A 20,172-nucleotide genomic window follows, 5' to 3' on the forward strand; every position below is an offset into this window, starting at 1 on the left:
GACAGGAGAGGACATGTGTGGGTGACATTGATGAGGTCAGGATGGCAGTAGACAGTGACGAGAGGGCATGCAGAGACAGCAGGTCCCAGCCTTGGTTGTGAGGGGGTAGAGGCTCCAATAAGAAAGATGGTCTCTGGGCACCTGGGTGGCTCCACTGGTTGAGCATCTGACTCTTGATTTTGGCTCAGGTCATGATCTCACAGATCATGGGTTCAAGCCCTGTGTCGAGCTCCACACTAACAGTGTGGAGCCTGCTTGGGATTCTCTCCTTCTCTCTCTGCCCTCTTCCTCTCTTCCCCCACACCTCAAAAAAAGTAAATAAACTTAAAAAAAAAAAATAGATGGTCTCAGTAGTTTCAAAAGAAAAGGGAAGTATCTCCATAAGATCCAGTGGAACCTTTTGAAAGGGACCTCAATGCCAAGGGCTCCTAGACACAGCCTCGGGTGGGCCTTCACTCTAGTCTGTAACATGGCTTGAATTATTTCCATTGCTATACTGTGAGTGCTAACATAACACTTCTGGTGCTCATGAAGGGGGGCACCGGGGAGGGAATGCATGTTCGTACATGCTGTCAGAGCTGAATCTCTTCCATAAACTCTCGGGAATCTCACAATTCCTATCTAGCAAGTGTTCTGTGTGAGTCCTTTGTTTCCCAGGATGGCTGTCAAAGGGAGCATGTGACTGTGTTTGAGGGTCACTGACTAATATATGAAAGGGAAATCCCACAGAGAAGCTCCATTTTTCTTCAGGTATTGCCCCATTGCATTAAGGTTTCTGTTCTAAGTGAAAGAAAATGTATGCCATTCCTCAAAGGGGCGGGTGAGAGAGAACTCAGTTCAGAAATGTTGCTGTTGCCATGTCAGAGCTTTGAGTAATGTTCATTTCTCCCCCCCGCCCCCCTCCATGTCTTGGTCAGTGTTTGTCAGGTTCAACTCCAGCCATGGTTTCCCAGCGGAGGTCGATTCTGACACCAGCATCTTCCAGCTCAAGGAGGTGGTTGCTAAGCGACAGGGGGTTCCAGCTGACCTGTTGCGTGTGATTTTCGCCGGGAAGGAGCTTAGGGATGACTTGACTGTGCAGGTGAGTTTCCCTTGCTGGTTGTTTCTGGGATGCAGCCAGCCCCATGGCTAATGCCGCTTTCTCTGCCAAGCTGACATTCATGCCTGAGCTCTAATAGAATAAATAGTGCCTGGGGATTCCTTGAACTTTACTCCACACCGCTTCATTAATTCTGACCTTCTTAATTATGCATTAAAACAGCAAGCAGGAAGGATTGAAAGAACGACAGTGAGTGAGCGAGCGAGAGAGAGGACACACAGCCTGGGCTTAGCGAATAAATGTTTACTGACTACGGGAGCAGGAAGGCACAATTTCTGTGTCTGTTCAATTTCTACCTTACTTATTCCATTTGAATCTTAATGAAGAAGGATTCGAATAAATTGTTCCCAATCAGGCTGCTCAGTCAGTGCGCTGCAAGGGATTTGTAACCCAAGTGTGACCCCTGGAGGATAGTCACAAGTCTGCGGCTGTGGCTCCCCCAGGAGGCTTGGGGCTCAGGGCCCCCATTCGCAACGGGGTTCCCGGGCCCGTCAAAATCTGTTTCCATGCTGGTGGTGCAGAAAGACAGAAGCATAGCAAAAGTCCACCTTCGTGTTTAATTTCTCTAAGCGTCAGTAAAATGTTCCCGAGAATAGGCCGCTGACAGCCAGTGAGCAGCGGGTGTCCTCTCCTGGAGCCACACTGCTCCTAGTACTCTTAAAGCCTCCTATCCTTTCACTTGGGTGTTTCGTCCACCAGGGCGATTTCTGTAGGAGGAAGGGGAGAAGTAGTTAAAGCGCGTGATGAACAGTGCCCTCATCTAGAAGTGGGTTGGGGAAGCCAGCAAATAGCGTTCAACACGGGATTGAAATCATTCTTTGTGAAAGCATGGAATAGCACATGCCTTCTGTGGGCGGTAGGGTCAAGCTGAAGGACCCCCCGGACACATTTCTCCCCTGTCTTCACCAGCACAGACGAATGGCACTCATGTTTACAGCTTTCTGGGGGGCGCTGCTGTGCCTGTTGACCTGGAGCCCCTCTGGCAATGACATCCTCTCTTTGCTGTCTTCTGGTAATTATATTTACTGTCTCTGGGTGTAATGCTCTTGGAATTTGGGCACACAAAAGGAGCCATAGAAATGCAAATCACTCCCCTCCTGCTCCAGTGCCTCTTTGCTGATGGCTGGAGGCACCTGCTCTTTGTGCACAAACTGCTGTGCTTGGCTTTCTGCAGTTTGTTTTTATAAGGGAAGTGCCTGTGCTTAAAAGTGTTTTGAGTTGTTTTTTTTTTTTTTTTTATTTCAGTCAACTAAAAAGCTTTTTACTGTACCTGCCAACCTCTAAATCCAAGAATGTTCCCTTCACAAATGACTTTAAAACAGTTCCTTGAACCAAAATATTTTATGTTACCAGGAGTTTTGAAGTTTCAGGTGCTAAAGCTCTTCACCTCTACTGTTAGAGCTGATGGGTTAAACTAATTGCTACAGAGGATTCATTTTACACACACACATATATACACACTGATTGAGATTCTTTTCATTTTGACAAATACTTCCAATATCCTGGGTTTCTCAGAGGCTCACACACACACACAAAAGCAAAATTCATCCCTGCTTTTGTGGTCACTGCTCTTTATTTGGTGGTGGGGGGGGGGGGGTGTTGCTCAAAGCAACAGAAGAATCAGGTTGAACCCTATGGTGTATGTTAAAACTATCATCAGTTTCAGGGTTCAATGTAAGAACATCAAACATGAGAACTGCAACATGAAACCTGAAAGGTAAGTGATACAAAGATTTTAAAGGTGGAGAAAAACATCTGAGTGGAAGTCACCAAGAAAGAGTTTGTGGATGAATTGAAACTCAAGTAAGATTCCATAGATGAGGCATGAACATGGTGTGTTTGTGGCAAAACATGGCTTCCTGTTCTTCTGGAAGCTAGGAGAGATGTTGGAGATGGGCAGGAGGGAGTCTGGAGCTGTATTTTACAGAGCCTTGGCTGACGTGGCATTGAGGCTTCATGCTTGGAGAGCTAGGGCGAAGTAGGGTGCTGTGGAGAGAAATGGGAGTCTGGAGATCCAGTCTGATTGTGGGAAGACTGAAGAACTTACCATAACCAGTGGTTGCTGGGGTAACTCTATGTGGAGATGTGTAGCAGGCGTTTGAGCACTTACCTGTGTTGCTTAGGGGTTCACTTTATTTAAGGGCCAGTTACATAGAGGTAAATATTACAGCTATTGGATTAGATGCAATTGCCAAGGGACAGAGGTCAGAGGTGTGAGCAAGTCTTTTAGGTAGCAAGGGGAAGAACCAGTGAAGGAGGCATCATCCATCCAACCGATGCTTTTGAGAATATTTGGAAAAAGGCCATTACTGGTAACAAAGTATATGCGCCCTGCACAGATGGTGGAGGACGAGAAGGAAACAGCCTTTGGACTTGGTGTCTCATAGTGGCGACTCCAGTCCAAGACCATGGCTGGTGAAAGCCAGATTGTCCGGGTTCAGCATGAGCTGGGGAGGTTGTCATGCACAAGCTCAGCTCGTCAGCGAGAGGAAGGAGAGGCAGAGAGTTCCTGGAGGAGCCGCGGGTCCTACACTGTGTTGCACGTTTGCTAGCCCTTGGTTGTGTGCATGACTGATGTCTTTTTTTTTTCTTTTTAATTTTTTGAGTTTATTTATTTATGAGAGATAGAGACAGCGCAAGTGGGGGAGGGGTAGAGAGAGAGAGGGAGATATAGAATCCGAAGGAAGCTCTAGGCTCTGAGCTCTCAGCACAGGGATGAACACGGGGCTTGAACTCACAAACCGTGAGATCATGACCTGAGCCGAAGTCGGACACTTAACCGACGGAGCCACCCAGGCACTGCATGAGTGATTTCTATATAGTTGTGATCAGTGTGACACGCAATTTTGTATTCTTTTTCTTTTGCAATTTTATATTCTGATTATTTTTCACTTCATATTATATTGTAAGCTTTTCCACGTTGTTATATAATCTTCATTTCTAAGTATATGGATTATACTCTGTGGACTGTTTATAACATGATATAACCCCTAAATATTTAGGGAATATCTAGTTTTAATATTGCAAATTAAGGCAAAACAATTTTTTTAAATGTGTCTTACATGCTTAGAGAATGTGGCCTGTGTGTCACTTGGCTCATTCGTAAAGCGGGAATAATACGAGTACTTGTCTGGTGAGAATTTTGTCAGGACTAAGTTAGTGAATTTATGTGACGCTGTTAGAACAGAGGAGGACATACAGTAGATGCTATACAAATGCTAGCATTTATTGGCATCTTCCTTGTCATGATTGTCATCACCGTTATTCGGTGACAACTTCAGAATCCAAGACATCACCTTAAATAACACAAGACTACTTTCCGTCATGAATTATGATGAGTATGTCTGCAGTAAATTAAAGAGTTAAGGCATGGGGCTCCTGGGTGGCTCAGCTGGTTAAGTATCTGACTTTGGCGCAAGTTGTGATCTCTCGGTTCCTGGGGTCAAGCCCCGTATGGGTCTCTGAGCTGGCAGCGCACACCTGCTTGAGATTCTCTCTTTCCCACCCCCCTCTCTCTCTCTGTTCCTCCCCCAGTTGCACTCATTCTCTCTCTCTTTCAAAAATAAACATTAAAAATAATAAAGAGTTAAGGAATGACAATCAGATACATATTTGACTGAGGCACGTATGTCTGTATATAATTGTGTGTGTGCGCGCATGTTCGTGTGTGAATGTATATGCATGGAGTATTTATACATTTTAACTAAAATGTATAATTTTAGTTCAATGGGATGTTAGTATACTTAAGTAAAAAGAACTCTGTGGAGTTGAGAAATTTTTGTCCGTTACATGTACAAGTTTTACTTAGCTTAAGAATAGTAGAATTTGAACTTGGCAAGCCGGAAAAGACTTTATACTTCCTCTAACCAAATTTGGTAAAAATAGAAACCTGCAGCTACAGTGTCCAGTAAAGATTCATCATGGTATTATTGCTTCTAAATTATATTTCTGTCAAGTGATTATCTGCGACGCACTGTGCTTGTTGAAAGCAAATCGAAAAGAGTTGTACCGTTTTTCCTACTTCATAAACAATGTTTCTGTGCATGCTTTTACTGTTTTCCTTATACCTCCAAGCATGCAACATAAAAGTATCTTTGACTTACTAGTCACAATGGCCTGATGTTTTTTTCTTTATAAAGAATTCTTGCCAGCTTTTGCAACAGAGTGTTCAGGGCCCAATCAAATGATGCATTTCCCCTTCTCCTATCCCCCAAATCCAAAACGCTACATGTCAAAAATCTCTAAAATCTCTTCTACATAATCTTGAATTTATTATTCAGAACTGTACTTGGAAAATGACATTCTAAACCAGTTGTGTATATCAAAACTTATGAACTTTGTAATTAGATTGTCCTACCATGACAAAGGACTTGAGAATTTGTCTAAGATTTTGTTTGAGCAGAATTCATTGCATTCACAGGAGCTGTATTAATATTATTAATATCAGTGTAGGTTTATGACCCAGTGTATTAGAGTTCTCCAGAGAAACAGAACCAGTAGGATCAATCTATTGATCTGTCTAACCATCCATTCATCCATCCATCCAGATAGGATGTCTATCTAGATAGAATGGGCATATCAATGGATGGATATGCAGATTTATTACAAGCAACTGATTCACACAGGTATGAAGGCTGACAAGTCCCAAGATGGGCAGTCAGCAACCTTAGTTCCAGTCTCAGTCTGAAGGATTGAAAACCAGGAGAGGGGAGGGTGTAGTTTCAGTCTGAAGGCTGACGGGTTGAGACCCAGGAAGAGCTGATATTTCAGGTCAAGTCCAAAGGCAGGGAAAACAAAACAAAACAAAACAACAAAAAAATTCCACAAAATCCCCAAACCCCAAAAGAGTGTCCTTGTTAAAGGGCCATTGGGAAGGAGAAATTCCCTCTTACTCATGGGAAAGTCCATCCTTCCCCACCCCTCAGGCCTTCACCTGATTGGATGAGGCCCACCCCTGTTGGAGAGAGCCATCTGCTTTGCTCAATCTATAAATTCAAATATTAACCACCCCAAAACACACTCATGTACACACCTAGACTTATGTTTTACCAAATGCCTGGGCACCCTGTAGCCCAGTCAAGTTGACACATAAAATTAAGCATCACAGCCCGGAAATGAGAATCCTTGTTATATTTAATTAATATTAGAGGAAAGTTATTCTGTTTGTATTCTCTTTGTAATAATTAACTAGAATCACAAAATAGAAAATAAAATCTGTGTATTTTACATAGAAATATTTGCTTTATAAAAAAATTCATCCAGGTAGATGTTCATAAATTCCTTTAAACAAATATTCAATTTTATGATATTTAAAATGTATATGTACATTTGGAGATGATCATTCCATAAAATAGATTATTCATATGGCAAATATTAAAAGGCATCAGTTTATTACTGCTTTCTTCTAAGCTTTATGATAGCGACATGATCTGATTTTGGAAGACAAAGAACATTTAGACTTTACTAGCTTAGGTTGTAAGTATCAAAGACGAATTAATGACACTGAGAAGCCAGATTGTCTAATTGGCTATATTTTTAATGATATGCACTATGTGTGTTTCAAATTTTGTGAGTAGTGAAAACCCATGTTAACTGACAAGGTAAACCATATCCAATGACAAAAGAATCATGGGTTTGGAAATCTGTAAGATTTTCAGAAACATTATAAATTGTTTTGATCTTATCTCTAGTTAGCTTGCTAAATTCTGGAACTTTAAAAACTTCACGGTAATGTTGTGAATGCTCTGTATGCCCTTTGAACCACCTCTAACATTAATAAATATTATTTAACTAAATTCTTGAAAGTTGGTGATTCCTTAATGCTGTTTAAATTTTTTCCCTCATTATCATTTCCCTATTAATATACTTAGGCCATATTTTTCTGATTTGAATTAATATGATAGTTATAAAAAATCAAATGACAGGGAGAAATGTACCAGCAGGCCTCTATGACTCATATATTTTTAGTAATTGATAATGATTCTTTCTTTATATGGTAATAAGTATATTTTCACTTCTAACCTTATAACTTTTCCCTTTAATTCTATCAAGTTTTTGGGGTGCCTGGGTGGCTCAGTCGGTTAAGCGTCCGACTTCAGCTCAGGTCACGATCTCGTGGTCGGTGAGTTCGAGCCCTGTGTCAGGCTCTGGGCTGATAGCTCAGAGCCTGGAGCCTGCTTCTGATTCTGTGTCTCCCTCTCTCTCTGCCCCTCCCCCGTTCATGCTCTGTCTCTCTCTGTCCCAAAAAAATAAACGTTAAAAAAAAATTAAAAAAAATTCTATCAAGTTGTTTTATATTTTACTCGAATTATGAGTTCATGTATACTTGCAGATATCAAAAAAGCAATTTCTGAAATTTTTTAGATTATAGTTTAGTGATTTAGGTATTGAGAGACTGGTAATTTGTTTTTGAATAAGAGTTTCACTGTAAAGACTAAGAACATTTATTTGCAAGTTTGTTTTATTAAGGTGTGCCATTGGCAGCAGATTAGTATTCATCAGTATTCGTATAAGCATTCAAACACATGTTTACAACTATTTAGTTACCCTTTATCATTAGAGAAGCTATGCTTTCCAGTCTAAGTATGGAATGTAGAATGAGAAATTACTGTGGAGAAAAAGAAAGTAAACCATGCACATGAGCTACTTCATATTTCCACTAACACATACTGAATAAACATGGCGTTATACTGAAAAGGTGGAGTGGGAGGGGTGATGTATACACTTGCTGGAAAGTTCACTTTTGTTTTTATTTATTGTTATTTTTTCTTTCTTTTCATAATGATCATAAGTAATGTGACCATTATGGTTTCTCATATACAACTGGATCAACTGGATGCTTTTGAGAATGAAAGAAGGGCAGGGGTTCCTGGGTGGCTTAGTCAGTTAAGCATCCTACTTCAGCTCAGGTCATGATCTCGCAGTTCATGAGTTCGAGCCCTGCGCCGGGCTCTGTGCTCACAGCTCAGAGCCTGGAGCCTGCTTTGGATTCTGTGTCTCTGCCCCTCCCTTGCTCACACTTTGTCTCTCTCTTGATCTCAAAAATAAATGGATGTTAAAACAATTAAAAAAAAAAGATAAGTAATTATTCCAGGACGAAAGATGTATCCTGGGTAGATGGAGAGAAATGGTTACTGGGCAGTATTTCCTCGCACTGATGAGTCTCCACATCTTCTAGAAAGAATTTTTTGGTGCCTTCCTCCATGCACTCTGGGAAATGATGGCTTAAGACTACAATTTTATTATCAAAAATTTTATAGTAAAAAATAGTTTTATCTATTTAACTTGTAAAATGCAAGTTTTAAAGATTAGAACCAAACTGTTACCAATATCTTAAACAATTTCATAGAATTCTTAGTTCCTAGAGGATATGTCCACAGTCGTGTTTGAGAAGCACTGTTAGAGTACGATCATTTTCTTTATACATTAACCTGTTCTTTCTTGTTATTAGCAAGATTTTAAGAGCTTTAAAGAATTAAAGAGAAATGGGTAAACTAAAGATGTCAAAAATGGGTGGTCTGTCATAGGCGTTGTTTCTGGGAAGGTGACTTTCACTTATTCCTCCTCCTGAGCACACTAAAATTCTGGATGTTACATACAATACAAACATGAGGGTTCTGAGAATGCAGACTAGCTGAGGACCTCAGGAACCAAGGCACAATACAGGTGTGAGTTATTTAGTTTTTCTTTTTAACAAATATATTCTGGACTTGGAGCTGGTGAAATAAACCTAGAAATGCCAACATGTGCAGACCAAAACAAAAAAAAAAAAGAAAGAAAGAAAGAAAGAAAAAGCCCCCACGAATGACTGTTCTCTATCCAAAAGACCAGGAACAGAGTAGCCTAGCAACATGGAAAACTTTTAGACAATAATTGTCCTTTTCCAGCTAAACACCACAGAAAAACTGTGGCTCCACGCTCATGGCTACCAACAGTAACAAAGGCTGAGTGAGAGCCTAGATTACCTCCCCTGTGAGGCTCTAATGAGTCTGTAATGAATGCCTTACACACCTGCTCTCCTGGCATGCCTGCTCTCTCCCTGCTGGCATGGCAACACAAGAACCCTAGAGGTAAGTTGGGATTCTCGCTGTTGCCAAGTGGTCACAAGGCCATCCTGACTACAGTGCCAGTGGAGACCGTGTGTGGTGCCAGAACATCACTCCCACCCAGCAATAATGAGGAGTCCCCATTTCAACAGATAATGAGTGAAGAACCTGGACTTCTGTTTCCATTGGCAATAATGAGGTGGTGATCCCCTTTTCCCGCTGGAGTAGTGTTGGAAAAAAAGCCAGCTCAAGCAGAAGGTTTCAATAAGAATCAGAGTCTCATAACAAAATGAGAAAATTCCTGGGTTTCAAAGGAAAACAACCAAGAATCAGCAAGATCTCAAACTGTAGGAAGAGATTATCAGTTGTTGCTGATGTTGAGATGATAAAGATAGAATTATCAGATAGATATTTTAAATTTTTTTTTCAACGTTTTTTATTTATTTTTGGGACAGAGAGAGAGACAGAGCATGAACGGGGGAGGGGCAGAGAGAGAGGGAGACACAGAATCGGAAACAGGCTCCAGGCTCCGAGCCATCAGCCCAGAGCCTGACGCGGGGCCCGAACTCACGGACCGCGAGATCGTGACCTGGCTGAAGTCGGATGCTTAACCGACTGCGCCACCCAGGCGCCCCCAGATAGATATTTTAAACAACCATGATATAAGGCTTCAATAAACAATGACAGATGTGCTTGAAATAAGTGAGAAAAATGAGTCTGAGGAAAGACAGAAAAGATACAAAGAAGAATAGATGGAAATTATAGAATTGAAAAATACAAATAAGAAATATAAAGCTCAGCGGATGAGATCAACAGAAGAATACAGGGGATGGAGGAAAAAGTCCGTGAACAGGAAGGTGGAGCAATAGAAATTGCACAATATGAACCGAGAATAGAGACAAAGGAAGAAAGGAAAGACCGGAGGGAGGGAGGAAGGAAGGGAGGGAGGAGGGGAGGAAGGAAGGGAGGGAGGGAAGGAAAGAAGGAGGGGAGGGAAGGAGGAAGGAAGCCACAGAAATATGTGGGTCTATAAAAGAACATTTAAAAATTGTGTCATCAGAGTTTGGAAGGAGAGGATAAAAGAGGGCAGGACTAAAAGGGCTCAAAGAAATAATGGCTGAGAACTTCCCAAATTCTGCAAGCCACATAAAGCTGCAGATTCATGAAGCTGAGAGAATCCAGAATTTTGACAAATTCAAAGCAATACCAAAAAAAAAAAAAAAAAAGCAATACACACGTTATAATTAAACTTCTAAAACCTAACGACAAGGAAAACATTTTGAAAGCAGCTAGAGAAAATGCACACGCATACCCCAGAGATATTGCAGGTTCTGTTCCAGATCACCACAATAATGCAGATACAACGATAAAGTCACATGATTTTTTTGGTTTCCCACTGCATATAGAGTCATGTTTGCACTATACTGTAGTCTGTTAGGTGTGCGACCAATGTACACACTTGAGTTTAAAAAATACTTTATGGCCAAAAATGCTAACCATTATCTGAGCTTTCAGGGAGTCATCACCTTTTTGCTCGTGGAGGGTCTAGTGTGCATGTTGAAGGCTGCTGACTGATCGGGGTGGTGGTTCCTGCAGACGGAGGTGGAATAGCGATTTCTTAAAATTGGTACGGTTACGCTGGAGAAGAGTGTGGCAGTTTCTTAAAAACTAAGCATACACTTTACCATGCAACACAGTAGTCACACTTGCGGTTATTCATCTCAGAGGGATGCAAACGTGTGGTCACACAAAACCCGGTACGTGGATGTTTATAGCAGCTGCCTTCACATTAGGGAAAAACTGGAAATAACCCTGATGTCCTTCAGTGGTGAATGATTAAACAAACCGTGGTACAACCGTATCATACTCAACAATGAGAAGGAGTGAACTATTGATATGCACAACATTTTGGATGGATCTCAAGGAAATTGCATGGAGGGAAAAAATGCTAAAACTCAAAGGTCACATGCTGAATGATTCCATCTGTATGACAGTTGTGAAATGATGAAGTTAAAGAAATGGAGGGGAGAGGAGTGGACTCTAGGTGTTGGGGGGTGAGAGTGGGGGCAGGAGGGGAGAGTACTGGCAGTGAAAGGTCAACAGGAGGGCAGGGGGCCCCGTGGAGAGATGGGTGTTCTGCATCTTGACTGCTGATAGTGTGATTGTGATGTTGTATTATAGTTTTGCAAGGTGCCACCATTGGGAAACTCGGAGCAGGAAACCTAGGATCTCTCTGTATTATTTCTTACAAAGACATGTGAACCTATATGTATCTTAAGATGAAGTTTTGTTAAAACAAAAACAAACAGAACTTTTTCTGCCATCTTCCACGGAGGGATAGAAACGATCTCTTCCTGTAGAAAATACATAAGCTTGTTATTTGCAACTATTTTAATGGGACAGTATTTCTTAAAAATAATTTAACGAAACATGTAGAGCCAATAAAATGTAGTACTTATAGAAATATTAATCCATCTTTCTTGAATTCTTAAACAGAATGTTTAGCACCTTATAAGTCTGAATGGACATGATTAGTATTTATTTTTAAAGTCTTTACCAAATATTAAGATAAACAAAAATAAACAGTTCTTAACAACTGTGTCTTCTAGCTGTACATATTTTCCAAGTTGATAGAGAGTCAGGAACTTAGTTTTAGGAATTAAATGGACATCTTATGTAACCATTGTGGTTTTAATGGTTACAGAAAACATTCACTTAGAAAAAAAATGTTCCTCTTTTACTGGTACTATGCATTTATGTAATAGAAGGAATTTAGGGATGAAATGATTTCATTTATAAACTAATTTAATTTTTTTTTTTTTTTTTACTTTCTTGAATACAAGACAGAGGCTAGATTAAATTGGAACATAGAATGCAGATCCTCTGTGGTTTTTTTGGTTTGTATATAAGAGGAATTATACAAATGACAATATAAATGGCCAATATGTTTTACTTAAATTTATTTTTTCCCCTCTGATTGTAAGACAAAAGGAAGCCAGGTTACATACATAAAGCAGTGATTTCTTTGTATGCCAAAGTACAGTTGTATGAGACCTTCGAACAGCTCAGGAATAATGCACACATGTTTTCCAAAGGGTTGACTTGCTAATGGAACTTACTGCTGGCCTCATTCATTTAGGTAAACGTAGACACCCTGTTGAGTTCCGTCAAGGTACGGGGGCATTATTAGGGCAGCTGGTAAGCACCACAAAGTGTCAGAATGTGCAATCAGAGGATGGTAATGTCTGCCCAGCAAGTGCTCACTTCCAGAAGTCCCTTATTTAATCTGCTGGTGTCTAATGTTTATATGTGTCGTTTGGAAAGAATCTCTGAATTAACTTATTTTTTGCATAACTCAGTAACCCTCAGAAATGTTATTTTTCTGTTGGAAGGGAGTCTTGACATTTGTGTGTCCCTGTGGACTTATAAAATCTCTTTGAGGATTGCCATGAATAAACGCAGACTTGAAGGAAAAAAAAAGTTGAGAATCTTTTAGCTTATAAGAGGCTGAAGATATAGTCTGAAGGTTTATTTAATGGGCTCATGTCTCTCAAAGATGTTTTCCATTGTCCTGATTGTGCTCATTTTCCGAGGTAGACAATGTGTGAGGGAGTAAGACTCTGGAACAAACCAATCCCCTAAATCTTAAGATAGGATGCATTTTATTAGAGTATCTAGGGGAAAAGCCTGTCTCATAAGAAACTTGACAAGTGGAAGAATGATTGCACAATGTGAAATTTTATTACTATTCACAGAAGTCCTCGTTTCAAATAGTCTATTCTGTTGTCTCTGTTATTGGATTCAGATTCCATCATGCAGTTGACCTGACTGTGTTTAAGATTTTGTTTGATATGGCCATTATCCTTTAGAGAAGTAAAGAAATGAGAATTTGTGTCTATACCGTTCACCTTAAACCAAAATACTGCTCACCCCAATTCTTGTCTTTCCTTCTTCCCTCTTACCAAGTAATTGTAACAAGCTTGGGATTATTGTCAGAGAACAATGAAAAATTTTATATGAAAAAAGCCCTTTAGAGCTTATATACAAAACACACTTATGACTGATACACACGGAAGTATGCATTCTTCATTTTCTGTTTGTTTGTGGGCTACAGCCATAGTTCTCATTAATTTCTAGATGAACATTGGTAAATATTTCCTCTGCTCCCTTTTATTTTCTTTAGGTGTGAATTAAATGGGAGATAAGCCCATAATAAAATAATTTAGTTAGAATTTCAGTGGTGCCCGTAAAAAAGAGGAAACAACTTTAAACGGGACCAGGAGAGTTTTACTTTCCTGTTGTAATATGTTATATTAACTTTTCCCCTCCAATTATTTTTTTAAAGTTTCCATAATTTATTTTTTTAATGTTTATTTTTATTGTTGAGAGAGAGAGAGAGAGACAGAGAGACAGAGAGACAGAGAGTGAGAGTGAGCAGGGGAGGGGCAGAGAGAGGGAGACACAGAGGGAGACACAGAAGCAGGTTCCAGGCCCTGAGCTGTCAGCACAGAGCCTGACACAGGGCTTGAACCCATAAACCACGAGATCATGACCTGGGCCGAAGGCGGACCCTCAACTAACTGAATCACCCAGGCACCCTTTCCCTCCAGTTATTAGGATTAACATTGATAAGAGCACAATGCTCATAAACCACTTAGCAGAAGTGCAATTAAATGTAATTACCTTTGGAAAAGTGGGTGTTGCCATTCTAGCCTTGCTGAGGGCTTGAAGGATGTGCTAAGACAGCATTCTTTGGCTATGAGCTAAAACAGAGGACACAGAAACTCATTTGAATGGAAGCAAAACTTCAACCATCCCTGATTTGTGGTTCAAGTTCATGATTGTAAAGTTAATGCCAGTAGTGCTGTTGTCTCAATGATTTGTGGATTTTTAAAATACAGCCTTATGTGCATATGTATCTTTACACAGACAAGCACATGTTCATTTGGGGAATGCAGTTCTTGGGAAGAAAGTTACAAATTTTGTGCATGTGTGTAAAGGTATTTAATTGAGGGTTTGATTCTGTCATTAGATTTTATTTTGCCTTCGAATGTTTCCTATCCTGTTGTTGGATCTGGTCAGTTTGCATTTGGAAGTGCCACTCCTTTGTCATTTAATATGTAGCCTAATTAATGGCACAGAGCTGTGCCTTTTAAACTGATGAAACGTCCTGACATTAGAGAGAGAAGTGAGGAATGTGAGAAGTGACTGATGTCTATGTTTTGGAGTATATCACAAACTTTAGTTCAAACATGTGGGCTTTTGAAAGCTCAGTACCCGTGTTGCCAAGGATATTTTCTGTTCATTTTTACATCCTTAAGGATTTCAAAGGGAAATGGATCTGTGTGTTTGCATTCTATTTATGCATAATTCATCAAAACACTGTTCTGATAGGAGAGAAAATAAAAACAAAAACTTACTAAGATATTTCTATTGTTATTTAAAAGTTGGACACTAAGAACTTCAGAACCTGCAAAAGTAGATTAACACCTCCTCCCTCCATTTGCCTGTTTTGCTCCTCAGTTAATTCTCATTTTGAGCAAAATTGAGATGCATGCTGTTCTATAGACGTCTAAATGGCTGATACATACATAATACACATATCACACTACATTGTATTATGTTATATTACATCATATTGTTATATTATGATTATATATAATAATATATATAACATATCATATATATTATTACAGGAGTTTTTCATGATGTCGTCTCCAACCTACACTTACTGCCGTATATAACAGAGAAGTTAAGACTTCAAGAATGTCATTTGCTAGGTGAAGTCATTTAGTTAGAACTCTATTTGACTTTCCAGTACACAGTTATAATGAAGTAGATATGAATCACTCTCAAAGTCAGACTTTCTGGGATGGTCAAGATTTTTACATTTTTCATACTCTATTTTTCTCATGTACCAAATGGAAATAGCAATAGTGCCCGTATTTCAATGGGGTTGTTTTGAGTTTTAAATGAAATTAAACCTTTGATGCATAAGCAAAACTGTAAATATCATTAGTTTCATTTAATGAATAATTCACAAAAGAAAAGAAGAGCCTTTTATTTCCAATGTGCAATAGATTCATCCTGAAATTTATTTTGTTTTGAAATATCCCAAAAGAGAACAAATTTACCCCATGTCGAATTTCCTATTTCTTTACTCAGGCTAACCTCAGAATGGCTGACCTCAGTAAGTCTTACTTGCAGGAGCTCCTTTGATCTAAGTGTTACGGCCAATTTTTATGTTATAGTATATCTTATTCTAATGGAGTTTACCTTTTTCTTTAGTGTGCTGAATATATCTGGGCACACCATTTTATTCTGTAAGCAGTTTTACAAGAGTACTTACTATTCAAAATCCGTTTATTTGAGATTGCTCCTAAGAGTTTGTGAGTCACTCGAATTTAAAGTACAGGACAAGAGGATTAGGAGACACTCTAAAGAGAAAACACATTATATGGCCTACTTAACTGACTCCTTTGTCACCTCTGTAATTCAAAAGCAGAATGGAAATGCTAAATTTACATAATCTATTATTTTGTAGTCCATTTAAAGGTAGTGATGTGGCTCTTGCCTTGCCGATTAAATTTGTATCTTTTTGGGTTGGTATCTTTTTTTGAGTGCTTTAAAAGGAAAAGGTTAATTTCTTCTATGTCAGCCTTCATATATTGCTTATATCATAAAATGTTGTATATGATTGCTGAGTTTATCTCTGTCCTGTGGCTTTACATATATATACAAAATATATACACAAAAAATTGAATGTCAGTTATTCAGTCCTACTCGTTGCTAGGAAGCAGCTTCTCTGAAAAGGGTATATGAGCTATTAAAAGACTAAATTAGTTACAGTAAAGGGGGAGATTCTTCTTATGATTGATTTCAGTTTATTAAAAAGGTACCATTGAAAGCTTAATCAATTTTTGAAGGCGTAGAAAACAAATACCAAGGGATATTACTATTTGAAAATAGCAATACATTTACTAATCACTTGTAAGACTTGGTTTGACTAGAAAATACACCTCTAGATTTCTTATGACTTTGAAAAATACAGTGTTTCTTGATAGTCTTTTAGGGTTTGTTGGCTGACTTGGTATTTTCAACTTCGCTTCAGGTAGAAGATGTTTGCCGTGAACAACCTCTTATTCAAAAGTACTGGGCTCTTTTTAGGTCTTGTATTATTTTGGTTTTATTTATTTGACACAAGACACTGATGGGAGAATGCTAAGATTCAAAGCATTTCTTTGAATAATTGAGTTTGATTTATAAATAGTGTTTTTATGGATACTAGAAAAAAAAAATTAAAACAGCCCAAAAGATTGACAACTGTTTCCACATCCCATTCTGCCCTCTTATGAAATTTGTTTGTGTACTCATGATTTATATTCTGCTTACAATGTCCCTGTCTCGCCCTCTACAGCACGCCTAATCACTGCCCACCCTCCACAAGGCACTGTCCTCAGTTTTTCCACTGACACTAATGGGTTAAGTGCAGTGGTCTGCTGGGAAACTGGTTCTCCAGAATAGAGAGGTCCCAGGTAACTCTGGCGTTGCTGTGATGTAAACCCTCCCACCCTGACCGATAGTTTTCACAGGACTGATGTGGTAACACTGAAGGTAGAATCAGGAAAGGTGCTCAGACTCTGTTGTTAGGTGTGGGTGTGGGCTGGTTCAGCCCTTGTCTTTGTTCCTTCCACCTTAGGGCTTGTTCTGCCCCTTTTAATCGGAAGAAACCTCTGTTCACCAAACCTTTTAAGTGTTTGGAGATCATTGATCTCCCCGGAATTTTTTTTTTTTTCCTTTGCCTTTACCTCCGTTTTATTTTACTTCCATCTTTGGACAAGCTCCATTGGCCATTTTTGAATAGTGGCGAGGGCACTAGACTCTGGAACTGGCCTGATCCATGCTGGACCAAGTAACTGCATGTCCCTTAGTAACATGCTATTCATGTGGCCCCGTACTTTCTCTTAGGATCAGTGAGATGGGTTATATAGTCGCACAGTCAATATCAGACCCCTAACTCTCCTTCACTAGTCTACATTTGAGCCAGTTTTCTCATTCTGCAGCTGTACGACTATTTTTGTTTGTTTTTTAATTGCATTCGTTTAACATTCTTTTATTGGGAACCCATAGGTGGCACAAAATAAGGCATGGCCCCTGCTCCCAACAGCCTTACCACCAGGCGACAAACGTGTGTAGGTCACAGTGCATAGATTATAGAAGCCGACCAGGTGGGTTTGAATGCAGGCTCTGTCATTTGCCAGCTTTGCCAACTTCAGAGCTCTAGCTAACCTCCCTATGGCTCCATTTCTTCCCCTAAAATGAGAAAAAGAGACATTGCCTACCTCAGAAAGTTGCTACGACTATTACCTGAATTTGTACATTCTCTCTACTGTCAGTTGCTGCTATTGCAATTTTACCATAATCATCATTATCATTACTGTCATTAAAGTGCCCCTCTAGGGACAGAACAGTCGACTGGGCCCGGAGGCGTTAGAGAAGGCGTTAGGGAAGGCGGCTAAACTGGGAAGAATCAGAAGCTGAGACTTAAGAGATGTCTATAAAAGTGTCCCGTATTAAAAAGGGAAGAAGGCATCTTATGCAGAGATAATAAAGTATGAGGAGACTATAAGGTCTGGAATAGTTTAGAACTGCAGTTATTTCCTGCAACTAACCACAGTGTAAAGGAAAGAACAGGAAAGGCAGCATCATGACAAGGGTGGACTGGGCCAACTACTCAGGTGCCTGGAACATAGTGCTCAGAGGCTTAGATATCTCTGATTGTTTTAACGAATGTCCCCTGGGTGTCCACAGCATGTGCTCCTGGGCGCAGTCCTGGGAGAACAGTGGGTAGCAGGGCAGGGGGGCCCCTGCTCTCAGGGAGAGTTTTATTTAGGGAATTATATGATGAGTTTGTGTGGAGGGTGTGATATGGTGGGGGGGATGAACAAGAAGTGGGTGTCCAGGCATTTAGGAGACCACTGCAGGGTTGGTGAAGGGGGAGGGATGGCTGTTGTGTGTGACCTACCGTGATGAAGGATGACCCCCTAAATGCAGGACTTCTGAATTCCTGGTTCATTGGTTTATAACAATTATACAAATAAGGATTGAGCTGTTAGCATGTGACTTGAGATTCTTCCAATGATGGACGAGACAGGCAAGGTCTCTATTCTCATGGAGCCTATGTTCCATGAGCAGTAAGAAGGGATTACAGTTTTTGTCAGAGCATCATGGAGATCAAAGGCCCATGCTAAAAAGAGCAGAGCAGAAAGATATAAGGGGCCTGGTGCCTGATGGCATCATGGAGCCCCAGGACCAGTCCTAGACAGCTTCTGTCTAGACTTCTCTTTACCTGTAAAAAAGAAATCCCAATTTGGTTATGCTTCCGGTAGGCAGTGTTTTGCTACATGCAACCAAACTCAATCCTAACAGTGAAACTAATAATAATGCTACATTTCAGGTAATTGTAAGTGCTTAGGAGAAAAGAAAATGAGCCCAAGACTGGTGATACTACTTTATATTTAAGAAATTTAGGAAAGGCTTCTCTTCGATGCTGATATTTGAGCTGAGATCTGCAGGAGCCAGCCCTGGGAATATCTGGGGGGAAGCATTCCAGAGGGAGCTGCCAGTGCCCCCACCAGTAGGCGGAATTAGTGAGGTCTATTTGGGGGCCACAAAGAAGGGTAAATGTGGCTGGAATGTGGTGGAGGCAAGGAGGTTAGTTTGGAGCCTAATGTAGTTATTGGGGGGAGACACAGTGGGACTCACCTGCAGAGCTAGAAGTTGAAGCAGCCCCAAGTGTACAGATTTTTGATGTTTTCGAGGTTGTTTCTATAGCATGTAGTGATGAAGTAACTGATTGTGGGCTATGAGAGAAAGGGAAGAGTTGAATATAACACAGAGATGTTTGGTTTGAACGCATGTTCAATGTTGATGCCACCGGGAACAGGGACAGGGAAGAGTGGAGGAAAAAGAGAAATGTCATTGGAGGAGGGGCTTCAAATAGATTTTATTTGAGGGGTTTACGGTTTCAAATAACTTTTAAAAAATTTTAACATTTATTTATTTTTAAGAGACAGAGAGAGGCAGAGCATGAGCAAGGGAGGGGGAGAGAGAGAGGGAGACACAGAATCTGAAGCAGGCTCCAGGCTCTGAGCTGTCAGCACAGAGCCTGACGCGGGGCTTGAACTCACAAACTGTGACACCATGACCTGAGTTAAAGGTGGACGCTTAGCCCACTGAGCCACCCAGTCACCCCAAGGTTTCAATTAAGTTTTAAGTGGAGATATCTAGAGGGAGATTGGTTATGTGAGTCTTTTGAGGGGACAGAATAGAACAGAAATATAAATTTGAGACACAGTATTTGACATGCAGTGCCTGCGAATAATATAATAGTGAGACACATTCTTCCATTAAAGTTTGAGAATATGCACGTATACTCCCAGTCCAGATGAAGTTAGATGTAGAATCTAAATAGGAACCTGTAATAGAAATACATGGAAATTGTATTAGTGGCTTCGAATTTGATTAGTATGCTTGTTCTTTCATGATGCCTGACATTAGCAATATTGATTTCCTTTACAAGTCAAATTTCCATTACAAGTCAAAGATGAATGAATGGTTTATATGTAAACCATCGTATAAAATTCGGAGGGGTAATGAATTTGTAATTGTTATTGTAAAATACTTCGGGAATGCAAAAGAGTATGGGGATAATATAACAAACACCAATATACCCACCATTCATCTTAAGAAAAAAATTACAAGGAACACTGACACCCTGCATATACTTCTCTCTGATTCTCTTCTCCTCCTCATTTCCCCAGAGACTTAACTTTGATCCTGACGTTTGAAATTTGCCATTGTCATCCAGATTTTTAATACCCTTTTTGTGTACACATCTACAATTCCATGAGTATGATGGAATGCTAGTAATTTGCATGTTTTAAACTTTAAATAAATGATATGATATTACAGCTTTCTTATGCAACCCAACTTTTTTATTTTGGCATATTTTGAGATTAACCCATG

General features: G+C 40.0%; 1 protein-coding gene and 1 long non-coding RNA gene across 3 annotated transcripts in view; one reads left to right on the top strand and one right to left on the bottom strand.

Moving 5' to 3' along the window:
- Window positions 1–20,172, top strand: part of PRKN (parkin RBR E3 ubiquitin protein ligase) — a 1,330,206-nt gene that overhangs the window by 261,253 nt on the left and 1,048,781 nt on the right. For both annotated transcript variants that reach the window (XM_015083244.3, XM_053223338.1), the window contains exon 2: window positions 918–1,081. In XM_015083244.3, the coding sequence (XP_014938730.3) occupies window positions 918–1,081 (164 nt within the window). The remainder of the gene's footprint in view (window positions 1–917; window positions 1,082–20,172) is intronic.
- LOC113598929 (uncharacterized) lies at window positions 1,328–9,472 on the bottom strand. The gene is made up of 2 exons (XR_003419698.2): window positions 9,110–9,472; window positions 1,328–1,806 (listed from the first exon to the last, which is right to left on the bottom strand). It is a non-coding gene; the product is annotated as an uncharacterized LOC113598929 (long non-coding RNA).

The sequence above is a fragment of the Acinonyx jubatus genome, chromosome B2 (genome assembly GCF_027475565.1).
Source record: "Acinonyx jubatus isolate Ajub_Pintada_27869175 chromosome B2, VMU_Ajub_asm_v1.0, whole genome shotgun sequence".
NCBI lineage: Eukaryota > Metazoa > Chordata > Mammalia > Carnivora > Felidae > Acinonyx > Acinonyx jubatus.